This window comes from Trichophyton rubrum, assembly GCF_000151425.1.
Source record: "Trichophyton rubrum CBS 118892 genomic scaffold supercont2.1, whole genome shotgun sequence".
NCBI lineage: Eukaryota > Fungi > Ascomycota > Eurotiomycetes > Onygenales > Arthrodermataceae > Trichophyton > Trichophyton rubrum.
In genome coordinates this window covers 952,359-965,956 of record NW_003456428.1, presented here as the reverse complement: position 1 = coordinate 965,956, position 13,598 = coordinate 952,359, and the positions used below count along the sequence as shown (strand labels likewise).

Below are 13,598 nucleotides of genomic sequence, written 5' to 3'. Positions count from 1 at the left end.
AGCAGAAAATCCGCCTCCGTGAAATTTCCTCTCCAGAAGTCCCAACTGGAAGAAACCGCCGGGCCCAGAAGAAAAACTGCAGCAGTCGAGAAAAGCGCCTTTTCAACTCTCCTCTTGGGATCTTCCCTTTCGTTTCGGTGCGCTGTATATTGTATAATTTCATACCTTTTCCCTTTCTCTCTTCGAGTCGCTCATTCAAAAGGCAAAGGCGGGTTCTTTGGCTACCTTCTTAAGCTCGGGTTGTGTACATCTGTGAAATTTGTACACTCGGCTCTTTCTTCGAGATGGACCAGCAAAGTAAAGGCCCAGAACACTCAAAAGGTACGAGACATGCCGTGAGAATTGCCATTGGCCTTGCTTGTTGCTTCAATGGCGGGTGTACAGCATGATGGCTGTGTGGTTGTGCAATTTGGAAGCTGATTCTAATTTTTTTTTTCTACATCTTGCTATAGAAGTGCTAGAAGATACCAAGCCTGAAAATACCAGCCAGAAGCTTGCAAACGGCAACAAGACAGAAGGGGAACAGGATGATAACAACAATGCTGGAGGTAGGGCTGTTTGTTTCTCTTAAGCAGGGCTATCAATGTCTGTAGAAAGGGCTCTCTGTTTATGGTCGTGTGCACATTTTAGGTCTTTTCCAGATCAGCGTAAAGCTCCCTCACGAGCCACACAGCATTCAGGTTATGGTAGGCCCATCCTTGTCTCAGTATATATATATTCCTTCAGTGGTTTACCTAACGGTCAATTGCAGGTATCCAGCCAAGAGCAAGTTCAGGATGTTCGCCAATCAATTGTCGAACTGCCAGGTACTTTCCAGTACACCTGCTTCCACCTGGAGACTGAGGGAAACCGAATCAATGATTATGTCGAGCTATCCGAGGTAAAGGGCCTCAAAGCCGACTCCGAAGTCGTCCTGATCGAAGATCCCTATACCGAGAAGGAGGCCAGGATGCACGTTGTTAGAATCAGAGAGCTGATCGGTGCTGCCGGTAACCGTGTTGATACATTGCATGGCCTTTCCGCTGGCCTGTCTTTATATGACTCTGTTGCTGCTGGCGAAGGACTTCCTGAAGAGGCTAAGAAGACTCATGCACTTGATGGTTATGATGTCAATGCTCCTTTGGACCTGGCAACTGTTCTTCCAAAGGACCAGTCCGCCGTACCAAAGACCGTCAGATCTGTGTCTCTTTCCCCGTGGAACCCTCCGCCATACCATCTCCGCCAAAAGGGACACCTCCTGTACCTGTTGGTGACCACAAACGAAGGCGAACAGCACCAGATTACATCCCATGTCTCTGGATTCTACGTGAACAAGTGCTCCAACTCGAAATTCGATCCTTTCCCCCGGCCTGCTCCCAAGAATTACAGCGCACACTCATTATTAACCCTGATATCTCTTATCTCTCCATCGTTTAACGAGTCCTTCAAGGCTCTCCAGGAGTACAACAACAAAAAGGACCTCCTTACTACATTCCCCTTCCAAAACTCGATACCGAACAACCCATGGCTTGTCCCCGCCTCGCAGAGTCAGGCGACGGCGCACATATCGGATGCTACCCGTTCTCAGGAGAACTACTTGATTGCGGGTATTGATAACTCCGAGACCTTGAGAGACTGGAACGAGGAATTCCAGACTACCAGAGAGCTTCCCCGGGAAAACGTCCAGGAGAAGGTTTTCAGGGAAAGATTAACCTCTAAACTCTTTGCTGACTATAACGATGCTGCCGTTCGTGGCGCCATCTTGGTCGCTAGGGGCGAGGTTGCGTCCTTGAACCCAATGGAGGCCAGGGACGCTCAGATCTTTGTTTACAACAACATCTTCTTTTCCTTTGGTGCGGACGGTGTCGGCACCTTTGCTGCCGAGGGTGGCGACGAAGCTGCCCGTATCGCAGTTGGAAAGGACGTCATGGGTGTCAAGACTGTTAACCAACTTGACATTCCAGGGCTTTTCACCCCGGGAACTGTTGTTGTCGACTACCTCGGCAAACGTATTGTTGGCCAGAGTATTGTGCCTGGTATCTTTAAGCACCGCGAGCCCGGTGAGCACCAGATTGATTACGGTGGTGTTGAGGGCAAGGATGTTGTCGCGAAGAATGAAGCTTTCACTCCTGTTTTCGAGAAGCTTTCCAAGGCCCTCCGTGTCAAGAAGCATGCTGTCTGGGATAAAGATGGCGTACGACATGAATTGGAGGGCAGTGTTGAGACCAAGGGTCTCCTTGGTACCGATGGTCGTAAATATGTTCTCGACCTTTACCGTATTACTCCACTCGACATCTCTTGGACTGAGGATGCCGAAGGACATGATGAATATCCCCACCGAATGCCGGTGCTCCGTCACGAACTCGTAGAGGCGTACTGGAGATACAGGATGGGACAATATGTCAAGGAGGAAGTTGAAAAGCGCAGAGCCGCTGCTAAGGAGACTAAGGCTGTCGAGAATGGTGAGGGTGGTGATGCCGAGAAGAAAGACAACTCTGAGCAGGAGAGAGTTGACATTTCCAACTTCCGCCTGGCGTTGAACCCTGACGTTTTCAGCGGTCAGGTCCCACAGACTGAGGAGGAGAAGGAAGAATGGGCACGAGACGAGAAGGAAGTTCGTGATGCTTGCGACCACCTCAGATCAAAGGCACTACCAGAGCTAGTCAAGGATCTTTACAACGGTGAAGTTGGCTTCCCGATGGATGGTCAATCCCTCGGCCAACTCCTCCACAAACGTGGTATTAACATCAGATACCTCGGAAAAGTGGCAGAGCTCGCCCAAGAAAAGGGATCTAGACTTCAATCTCTCGTTGCTCTCGTGGTGCAGGATATGGTTGCTCGTTCATTCAAGCATATTGCTAACCGGTACCTCCGAAACCTTCCGCCACCATTCGCCACCGCCTGTATCGCCCATCTGCTCAACTGTTTGCTAGGTACAGAAGTCAACTCAAAGCCTCGTGCTGAGATTGATGAGTCTCTCAGAGCAATTTACCCAGAAGGCGACTTCTCGTTTGAGGAGGTTACTCCTGCATCCCTTGCTGCAGACATCGAGAAGCAGGTTAAATCTCGTTACAGATATACACTTGAGGCCAGCTGGACTGGAAGCTTGAAGCATTTCCAAGTTCTACGAGATATCTCACTCAAGCTTGGTCTTCAGCTTGTTGCTAAGGAGTATACCTTCAGCAAATCCCAAGTTAAAGAACAATCTCCCGCAGAAAACGGAGCTCACAGTGACTCTCAGGATGAGAAGAAAAAAAAGAAGAAGAAGGGCTCATCTGCAGCTGCTGCTACCCCTGCGCCCGCACCTGCTCTCACTTTTGTGCCCGATGACATTGTGAACATCGTTCCAATTGTGAAGGATGCTTCTCCTCGTAGTGCCCTTGCCGAGGAGGCATTTGAAGCCGGCCGAATTTCTCTTATGCAGAACCAGAAGGAACTTGGCCAAGAACTTATCTTGGAGTCTCTATCTCTCCATGAGCAGATCTACGGCATCCTCCACCCCGAGGTGGCCAAGCTATACCATCAACTATCCATGGTTTACTACCAAACTGATGAGAAGGATGCTGCCGTGGAACTAGCTCGCAAGGCAGTTATCGTCACTGAGCGAACAATGGGAGTTGACTCTTCCGATGCCATCCTCAGCTACCTCAACCTGTCACTGTTTGAGCATGCCAACGGAAATACTCAGACTGCCCTAGTTTACATCAGACATGCTTTGGAGCTGTGGAAGATCGTCTATGGCCCAAGCCACCCTGACTCCATCACTACAATGAACAATGCCGCAGTTATGCTCCAGCACTTGAAAAAGTACCCAGACTCTCGCAAATGGTTCGAGTCTTCTCTCGCTGTTTGCGACGAATTGTTTGGAAGACAATCTGTCAACACTGCTACATTGCTCTTCCAGCTTGCTCAAGCTCTTGCACTCGATCAAGACTCCAAGTCTGCCGTCAACCGTATGCGTGAAGCTTACAACATCTTCCTCAACGAGCTTGGCCCCGAGGATCGCAACACCAAGGAGGCCGAGAGCTGGCTCGAGCAACTCACCCAGAACGCTGTCTCTATCGCTAAGCGTGCAAAGGATATTCAAGCTCGCAGACGGCGCCTTGTAAACTTGCCTGGCCGCTCATCTCTTACCGCCCAAGCCCAGCCTTCAGTAGGACAAACCACATCTGAGATGGTTGCTGGCGTCGACGGTGCGAACCCAAGCTTGGATTCCCGAAGCATCGACGAGCTCTTGAAGTTCATTGAGGGCGGCGATGCTGCTCGCTCAAAGCCAAAAAAGAGAACTACTCGCAATCCTAAACTTCGTGGCTCGAAACAGACTTCCGTTAAGCCATAAAGTGACAAACATCTAGCGACGCAAACCCCTATGGAATCTCCTATACCTTGTGCCTTGCGTGCATCTATATACCATTGCGGTTTCTTTCTTGTTTCTTTACCTGTCTTCAAAGCGTGACTTTTTGCTGTGCCAAATGCAAGGGTTTTGGACTTCTTTTATTGGTGCCGTTGAGCAAGTGTTATTCTCCTATAAAAATCACGAATAACTCCTAGGTTATGGGAACATCATTTGTTTTTATTGTATATATCTATCTCTACTCTACTTTTCAAAATCTTTTCCCTTTTAACTTTTCCTTTTTGGTTCTCTGCGGAACACTGATATTGAAGTTCTTGGTTTATCCTGAGCAAGATTGCCTTGACAAGGTTTCCTTTCCAAGCTATCTACCCGATTTTCGTTATATGGTGACGACGATAATGAATTGAAACTTATGGCATGCATTCATCTGCTACCATCATTGCGATAGACGTCCGTTTGCACGTAAATAGAGCACCAACCAGAGCCCTCGGGATCTCGCCAGGGGTAAGATAAGATAAGATAAGATTAAGTTGATCACGTGTACTGTCTTGGCGTAAACAACTTTGTTTACCTTTTAGGAGCTTTTTGTCACAACAACCATTGAAACAGCCCATTGTCCAGCATCACAAAAATGCAGCATATTTTATAACATGTCTGGAACTATACCAGCAGTTTATTATAGTTTACATTGTTTTTTATCCTCCGGGGAGCTCAATATACCTGAAGGAACCACATTGTCAGCTCAATCCTATGTCTAATTATCCCTCTCGAGCTCAAGCTCGTGCGGATAACAGGCATTGCGCTGGTATAATTTTAGGTATTATTGGATATATATTTCTTTGAAAATGGGTTCTGGTCATATAAATTCTCGTTCGAAACCCCCTCCTCCGCAAATTCCGATCAATCTGAGATGGTGCAATCGAGCCCTGCGGCCTTTAACGTCGATATACGTGCGACTGGAGAAGCACTGGAAGATCTCTCCATTACGAGATGAAGAGTACATTCAGCGGGCATACGGTGGCTGTGAAAGCTCCTTCAACAGCAGCCAAAATGGGCGCAGGTCAATGTCAGGGTCTGGGAACGCGTCCGACTCTGAATCCGCGAAGGAAGATCCTACATGGGTTCCGGGTGATGCGGCGCGAAAGCCAATAAAACACCGATACTCTGGAAGAAAGGGACGTTCTCGCACAAATTTCCGCTCTAAAGTTGTTGCCAGAAGTCCAGAAACCGAAAAACTCCAACCTGGGCAGCTCGCAATTGCGACCCCTTTGATACTAGGAAAACGGCGAATGGTTTCCTTTCCAAAAATGTCGAGCAGTGTGGACAGCACAGAAAACGAGATGCCGCAAGCCCAAAAAATGTTCTCTTATTCGAAGCGCAAATATTTAGGGAATAGCTGGAGCCTCAGTGAAATAGCACATGGGATTGAAGATACCTACAACGATCCGTCCTACGTTGCAATTGTGCAAACCATTTTCTCCGCATGGGATACGTTTCTCAGGATGAGTGATCCTCAGCAAAACAAACCTCATAGAGGGGCAAATTCTTTACTATCAATGGCCCTTAGTACAACATCAAATTATATTTTACAGGAGCAGGAGCGTGTCAACAGCCTAGAAGAAAAGGATGAGGAGACAGATGTCGCTGGGTGTATCATCACTGAGTTAGAAAAGATGTACGCAATGGGTGACAACGGATGGAAACCACTAAAAGAACTTGTTCGATCGCATGGTATCCACCTGATGTGCGAGGCAATGCGAAGACGGTGGCTCTCTCCTCAATTGAGTCGACGGATTGTCTTGCAATCTTTTTCATTACAAGCCCATGACGCTGCAAGCGCTCTGTTATCGGCCATGCTATCAATATCACCTGTCATCCCACCTCCAATTCGCCTGGATTCCAATTTATTTAAGCCAAGCCATTCGGTTGCATTACACACTTTGGAATCTTACGTGAGGCCCTCGGGGAGCTTCAGTATATTCTTCAGAGAAATGGCATCCTTACTCGACCGCGGCCGGTTACCAGCCGAATGGATAGCGACAGATTCTATGAAATACTATTTGACAGCTGCCTTACAATCCCTTGCGGCTGATGATGAACACTCCTTTGCTTCACTACGCCTCATCACTTCGACCATACTAGCGGCTGCTGGCTCCAAGAGAACAATTCCCGCCCAAGTGTTAAGCAACCTACGCCGGTCAAAACGAGGGGCTATCCGAGTCCGTAAGAGCGAGTTCGAGCCAGGCTTTACTAGCTCCTTTTTAAATCCAAAAGCTAGCTGTTATGACCCAATTTCTATCGCCCTCAGCAACAGTATTACAAGTATCCTCACTGTGCTTTCTAGCTCACACTTTGCCAAGTCTGGATTGGGCAAGGCAGCGGCCTCAACGATGTATAACTTGCTGTCATATCTGTCCACAATCGTGCAGCGAGATATTGAACGAACTATTTTGGACAAGGGCAAGAACAAGTTGAACTTACAACCAACCCGAGCGTGTGCCATTTTGCTTTCAGACTTTTTGGCCAATTTTTTGGGTAATAGTCGCAAGGAGAGCCAAAGGCAATCCGCAATTTGCGCCTCACCAATTCTACATAATCTTGGATACTTAACTGCTATGCATACAAACAAGAAGGAGTTGGTAGAGGAGCTAGCCGACTTTATTCTACAGATAGCAAGATGTCTAGGCAGGGTGCGGAATGATAACAGTTTCGAAGTAGCTAAGCGATTCACCTTAGCATTTAACACTTCTTCCGTCGAAAAGCACCCTATTCTCCACATAGTGCTCAGCAAGGTGGCTGTTGAAGTTGCGCTGAAGTTTGCTGAGTCGACATGCCTACAGGAACACCACGACTGGGCCTCGTATATCCAAGATCAAGTGGCTGCTTGTGATTTTAGCGAGGGTGATATGGATGAAATGCAACCGTTGACCCCCTCACTACGACGCACAGAAACTGGATTTAGATGGGAGGATGGTATTGGTGAATGGGTTGCAAAGTCTCCTATCTTGAGTCGAGCTAGAAGCTCGAAATCTACACCACCGTTGCCGGACTGTACCGCCTCCACATCTCAGCGTGGCATGACTGGTCTTAAGATGGAAATATCAGATACCGAAGAGAGCGACTCAGGGTTCTCAATAACATCAAACCAAAACCGGGATAACTCCAGCGTTTCATCGGAGTATTCAGACTCACCACCGCCCAAAAGGAAACGATTAGCCGGCTCCTTTGGCGATCAAAGCTCCATAAAAGTGTCAGGAAGGGGCCAAGACAACATATGCTTCCCGCAACGTCAGGCCGCCAGACATTGGAGTCCAAACATGGATACTCAGTCAGACAATGAATCACGACATTGTCAACGTGTACCCAGGAAACTTGTTTCTCCCACGACCACTGGCCATCAACGGTCGACTAGAGGAACACGAATGCATGGTAACTCAGATAATGTAGCTGTTGTGATTGAAGTGCCTCGTAAACGGAAGCCAAATGACTTGGGGGCTGTGTCGTTGAAAGAGCACATCGCGTGTCGCAGGAAGCGTCGTGCTACAGAGCCGTTTGGATCTAAGTCATCGGCATCTAACCTTACAGATAAGGAAAGAGAAAATGAAGAAGACGAGGAAGAAGAGGATATCCTTAACCATGCGCCAGCCCTCAGCCAACGATTCCAGCACAGGATACAGACAGCCTCTAGCCAGGCCCAGATCCGTCTCAAGGAGTCTAGAAGTGCTCGCCCTCGTCGGTCAGCAAGACTGTCTCTTGCAGAACGTATGATACCATGTTCAGACTCTAGTGAGGATGAACTAAGCTTCTGCTGATACAGTGCCATGACACTTTATTTCCCCTGTTCCGAGATCAGAGCATCTGATCTGGTGATACTTCTATACCGGATAATATCCCTATCATCCGATCTGCCACCCTCATCGCATATGCAATGTGATATGGCTCCTCCTTTGTTTTACCCCCTCTTCCAATATCCTCACGAAGCCAAAGTTGGTTGCATCCAGATTCCTTGACCATTATTTTTACTATACCTTTCTTTTTTTCAGTATTTTCACATGGTTTGATACCGGCGTCCTTTTCTTTTCTTTTGGCTATACCCCTCATGCTTTGCTTTGGCTTGAAACCCCACATGTCGCAGGAAGTCCAGCGTGTATGCTTTACGGATATCAACCGTCGTGTTCAGTTTTCTTTTTACATATTTTCATGACTATACATACTTTGATGCGAAGCCGAGATCTTTCCGGTTTCATGTACTTGAACCCTTGATATAGAAGCCTTTTTTTAGACAGGGAGTTGAATCAACTATCTGTTTGTGCGCGCCGTGTGTTCGGGGTTGTTTATTTCATGCCGACAAACCTACAATGGCTTGTTCTGGATGTCAGCTCTCTACGGAGCTGTATCAACAACAACATAGCCCTCGCTTCGACGTTGTTAGTTGCTGCAGATGGGGGCTAGGACTACCTCTCTGAACCGTTCAGTAACCTGTCGTAGGTGTCCGAGTCGAGTGGCGCCTATTTCCGACTACCCCAGTTGCCTAACACAGTACCATTTTGCGGGGGAAAGAATCCATCCAGCACCTAGGAAACCTGGGTAGGAAACCTGGGTAACGGTGGGGAGAGGGAATAAATGGCGAACTTCAACGTCTTTATCACTCTGTGGGTTTTGGGGAAGACGTGGTTTGCCTTCTGAGTGGGCGAGAGGGACAGAGACGCCAGACTTTGTTCGTTCCAACGGTTCAATCAGCGATTTTGGGTCGAAAGTCCTCGCTCTGGTTCACCTAGTAACTTTTGCCCTTTGGTTCCACCAGCGTGAGGGAATTCGAGGTCCATTTTTTTGGCTGTCTGATATCGCGATGGCTGTTAATCCAGGGAAGCGTTAGTAGCTAGCGAACAAGTTTCGATATGGAGCTCGAGTCCTGGAGCTGTCTCCCTCCATGTAAACGACTAAGTTCGCGATGGAGGGAGCAGGGATGAGTAGGTCGAAGCTACTGCAACGGACGTAACAAGCTTGACTCCTCTAACCGCTGTAGGAAAAGCCTGTGTGGAAGATGGCATCGGGAGCTCCAGCTATACATAAGCTATGACAGCCATGGAGACCCTCCGTAGAATCTCCTCCCCCAGACAGGAGCACTTAGCAGCCCATGCCAGAGTTATATTAGGGCCCAGTGATTTGTGACAGGAGCGATACTAAGGTGATACTCGGTCAGGCCACACTGGCAGACCTCTCCACGTAGCTGCCGAAACACAGATGGGATGGAGGATGGGCTGATTCGATATCATAGCTAACCATCGAGGGGCCAGTGATCTCATCACACCTCTGATCACCGTCCGAGGACCTTTTCGCTGCTTTCACTCTTCAGATATACTTCTGACTCGCTCTCTTGAAACAGGAGGCGATGACCAACTCTACAGGTCCCATGGCATCTCAGTGAAGGGAGAGAGAGAGCCCTTCTTCCTACTCCGTACGGAGTACATTGCTCGCAGTTGTCTAGAACCACCCCGTATGGAGTACTCCGTAGTTATGCTTTCTCCTTCAGTTCTTCACCTCAGTACGGAGTATAGGCAGCCATATCCATCCTTCGCGATGGTCCCGGTGGAGTATCCCTCTCTTCTCCGTATTTTCAGTTGCCCTCGCTGTCGAGATAAGTCTTACGCCCAGCCTTCGGGCGTTTCACCTTTTGAGGCCCTGCTCCAGTCACTATCAGCCAGCTAGCCATTCCTCTGGGAGATTTCTGACTTACCTGGCTGCTGATTCGCCCGCCTGCTCTTCTAACTTTTCGCCATCGTTTTCTCCTGACTCGAACTGGCTGGCGGTGGCTTGATCGACGGCTGTACCTTGCATTGGTGGCATAGGTCTCTCGACGGTATCTCGCCCGCCAGGCGTCAGCCCAAGAGTGACTTGCAGAGTACTTGCAGGTGCCGCTAGTCCCATGGATCCCCCGTACTGCTGCTGCCGGTCCCGCTCAGTACATTTTATATTATTCGAATCCGCCTGGTCCCGCGAAAAAGCCGAAGTCGACCAGGGGGAAGAAAAGGACGCCTGTAGCCAGCTGCTCGTCTTGTTTCTTATGTCGTCTCTGTCTGTCCGTCTCTTCAAACGTCGACTCCCACAGCTCTCACGTCCCCTGCTCCCTGCACCAGGCTGACAAGAGCTCGCAGGGCACGGTGGTTTGGAGACTCGGTCGTCTCTGACATGCTATGCTGACTGGCTCGGCTGTGTCTTTTTCTGCCTCGACGACCTCAAACAACAACAGGACGACTCCGGAAGGGAAACAACATCTACAACAGCAACAAACAACAACAACCACGCTCGCTCCTTTAAGAGACGCCGTTCGCTCATTGAGAGACACCAATTTCACTCTCTCGCTACCCTTCCAGTCTCTACGTCGGTTTAATCAAGCAGACCGAGGCGGTGTCTCTCTTTACACTCTTTTTTTTCACCACACAGACAACACAAAATACACACACTGTATACGACTGCAGATAGTCGTTAACATCGTCACTCTTTTTCAGCATTTATCGCGCCCGCATTTCCGCTAAAGTCTCTTCAAACTCCGCATTGAGCTCTACAACTGCTCATGAGGTCGTCACTCCTTCTGGCGCCGCTGCTAGCGGGCCTTGCAGCGGCTGCTTATGACAAGGAATCATCACATCATGAAGAGGGACCCCATATCATGACACCGCAGGAAGTGTACGATGACAAAGTTGCTCGTTATTATATCCTATCTGGAGGCAGCGTCTTCGCCGTTATTCTCATCTGGTCTGCCGTCATTCGCATGTCTGCTCATATCCGACGTCTTACCAGTCTCTCGAATGATACCCAGCGATACTTTATCAGTGCCCATAGCTTCTGGGCCTGGATGAAAAGGCATGTTATGTATGCTCCTTTGCTCTGGAAGCGTCACAATCGCGAGTACCGACTCTCTACGGCGTTGAACATGGGCACCCTCCCCACCCGATTTCACACCGTGTTGCTGCTCATGGTGGTGGGGAGTAATGCATATCTTTGCCTGCATAAACTTCCCTTCTCCAGCCCTGAAAAGGAGTTTCTCCCTTCGATTCGCAAACGAACTGGAACTATGGCAACCGTCAATCTTATCCCTCTTGTTCTCATGGCTGGTCGGAATAACCCTTTGATCAAGTTGCTGGATGTCTCGTTTGATACTTGGAACTTGCTTCATCGATGGCTGGGACGCATTGTTGTTCTGGAATCTCTAGCTCACACCATCTGCTGGATGGTAGGGAAGGTTCACACAGGTATGTTATGTTATCCTGATATAATTATCTAGGATCTCTCTTAACTAGAGCATCAATAGATGGCTGGGCTGATCTACGGGAGTCATTGGGCTCCAGCAATTTGATATTGACTGGCATTGTCGTAAGTCCAAACTCTCTAGCCATAATAATAAACCATGAAGACACTAACTTTACCTATAGGCAACTGTCTGCGTTGTGGTCATCTCTCTTCACTCCGTCTCCGTGCTTCGCCATGCGTTTTATGAGACGTTCCTCCATTTCCATATAGTCTTGGTTATAGTCTTCCTTGCGTTCACATGGTTACACTTGGTTGGTTATTCTCAACTCAAGTATCTTCTCGGCGCCGTTCTATTATGGGCCTTTGAGGTAACCACTACATCCCTTCACTGTTCTGTTCTCTGGCTAACTAGAGTTCCAACAGAGAGCATGGCGCATCGCCACAATCGTTTATAGAAACTTCCTACGTGGTAACACAACCGCAACTATAGAAGCTCTTCCTGGAGAAGCAATGCGCGTTACTCTAAGAGTTGCTCGACCCTGGACTTTCAGACCTGGTCAACATCTATATCTATACATCCCGTCCGTTGGCTGGTGGACATCTCATCCCTTCAGCGTCGCATGGAGTGATACTGAAGAAAGCGATACTGATGAAAAGGGTCTCGTCATGACCAAACAAGACGTCCTCGGCCTTCAACATCCCACCATGTCTCGTCATTCGACGAAGAACCGGAATGACGAACAAATTATATGAGAAAGCTACAGAGAACGGCGCTACCAGTGTCACCCTTTCCGCCATGGTAGAAGGCCCCTACGGAGCTGAGCACGTCCTTGACTCATACGGCTCAGTCGTGCTCTTTGCCGCGGGTGTTGGCATCAGCCACCATGTCTCCTACGTGCGCCATTTGGTAGCTGGTTTTGCAGACGGCACAGTAGCTACCCGTCGCCTAACTCTCGTATGGGTGATCCAATCTCCCGAACATCTTGAATGGATCCGGCCCTGGATGACCAGCATCCTGTCCATGAACCGAAGACGAGAGGTCCTCCGGATCATGCTCTTCATCACTCGACCACGCAACACCAAGGAGATTCACAGCCCCAGCACGACAGTCCAGATGTTCCCTGGAAAGCCTGATATTGGCACCATCCTTGACGGAGAAATCGAAAAGCAGGTCGGGGCCATGGGTGTCATGGTGTGCGGAACGGGAAGCCTGAGCGACGAGATTCGATTTGCGTGTCGACAACGACAAACTCCTACCCATGTCGACTTCATCGAAGAGTGTTTCACATGGTAACCACTCGCTCTTCATCTCATTCTCCTTTGCTTCTTTATTCATGGGTTAACGGATTTTTATTTTTTATTTATTTTTTTTATTTTTATTTTTATTTTTTTTTTTTACAACGGGTTACTGGGGTTTATATGGAGAGGGGGCGCATATACAACTGGTTCGGTCACGGAGGCTTCACTGGGGATCAAAATTTACATTCTTTTACATACTTCTTCAGCCCTTCACCCTCCCACTTACCAACTTTCTATTTTTCTGTTTGTTCCCTGTTTATACTTATCATTTCACTCCCCTTGCACATATGCATCCGACATATCCGATTTGTTTCAGCCTGGAGATTCAAGCAGCGGCGTTCGAAATCCCGATAATCTGCAGTCTAGCGTTTTCTCTTCCTTGTAGTTATTAGTTACATTATATATGCAGCAGCCACATATATCATCAGAGTTATGTTTGCGACTTACGATCTCATGCACGTTGACCATCGGATGGTCTTTTCTTCATCTTCGTCTGCGTCTTCTCTTTTGCACGGAATCTAGCATCTTGGCGTTGGCAAAGTCCCCAGCTTTCTAGGCCCTCCAACCCTGCAGCTCTGATGTAATAATAATAGCCAGCGCTGGTTACTTTTCGCACCCAACGACGTGCGGGGGGGCTTGGAGGGAGACTGATTATATATGTATAGATGGATGAATGGATAGACAGATAAAAGAAGAAGACGAGGACAAGAGATCA

General features: G+C 48.4%; 5 protein-coding genes across 5 annotated transcripts; 3 read left to right on the top strand and 2 right to left on the bottom strand.

The window, feature by feature from the left end:
• Nucleotides 1-284: 284 nt before the first annotated feature.
• TERG_00373 (translation initiation factor 3 subunit CLU1) lies at nucleotides 285-4,318 on the top strand (the record flags this gene model as incomplete). The annotated part of the gene is made up of 4 exons (XM_003238336.1): nucleotides 285-321; nucleotides 453-548; nucleotides 631-686; nucleotides 752-4,318. 4 exons carry the CDS (start codon nucleotides 285-287, stop codon nucleotides 4,316-4,318), a joined length of 3,756 nt encoding a protein of 1,251 aa, XP_003238384.1.
• An 860-nt stretch (nucleotides 4,319-5,178) lies between these two features.
• On the top strand, nucleotides 5,179-10,044 carry TERG_00372 (uncharacterized protein; the record flags this gene model as incomplete). Its single annotated transcript, XM_003238335.2, has 1 exon — nucleotides 5,179-10,044. One exon carries the CDS (start codon nucleotides 5,179-5,181, stop codon nucleotides 8,143-8,145), a length of 2,967 nt encoding a protein of 988 aa, XP_003238383.1. The 3' UTR covers nucleotides 8,146-10,044.
• Nucleotides 10,045-10,066: 22 nt separating this feature from the next.
• Nucleotides 10,067-10,524, bottom strand: TERG_11556 (uncharacterized protein; the record flags this gene model as incomplete). Its single annotated transcript, XM_047750658.1, has 2 exons — nucleotides 10,067-10,321; nucleotides 10,450-10,524. 2 exons carry the CDS (start codon nucleotides 10,522-10,524, stop codon nucleotides 10,067-10,069), a joined length of 330 nt encoding a protein of 109 aa, XP_047605094.1.
• Nucleotides 10,525-11,051: 527 nt separating this feature from the next.
• On the bottom strand, nucleotides 11,052-11,510 carry TERG_11555 (uncharacterized protein; the record flags this gene model as incomplete). The annotated part of the gene is made up of 1 exon (XM_047750657.1): nucleotides 11,052-11,510. One exon carries the CDS (start codon nucleotides 11,508-11,510, stop codon nucleotides 11,052-11,054), a length of 459 nt encoding a protein of 152 aa, XP_047605093.1.
• Nucleotides 11,511-12,380: 870 nt separating this feature from the next.
• On the top strand, nucleotides 12,381-12,878 carry TERG_00371 (uncharacterized protein; the record flags this gene model as incomplete). Its single annotated transcript, XM_003238334.2, has 1 exon — nucleotides 12,381-12,878. One exon carries the CDS (start codon nucleotides 12,381-12,383, stop codon nucleotides 12,876-12,878), a length of 498 nt encoding a protein of 165 aa, XP_003238382.2.
• Nucleotides 12,879-13,598: the final 720 nt, after the last annotated feature.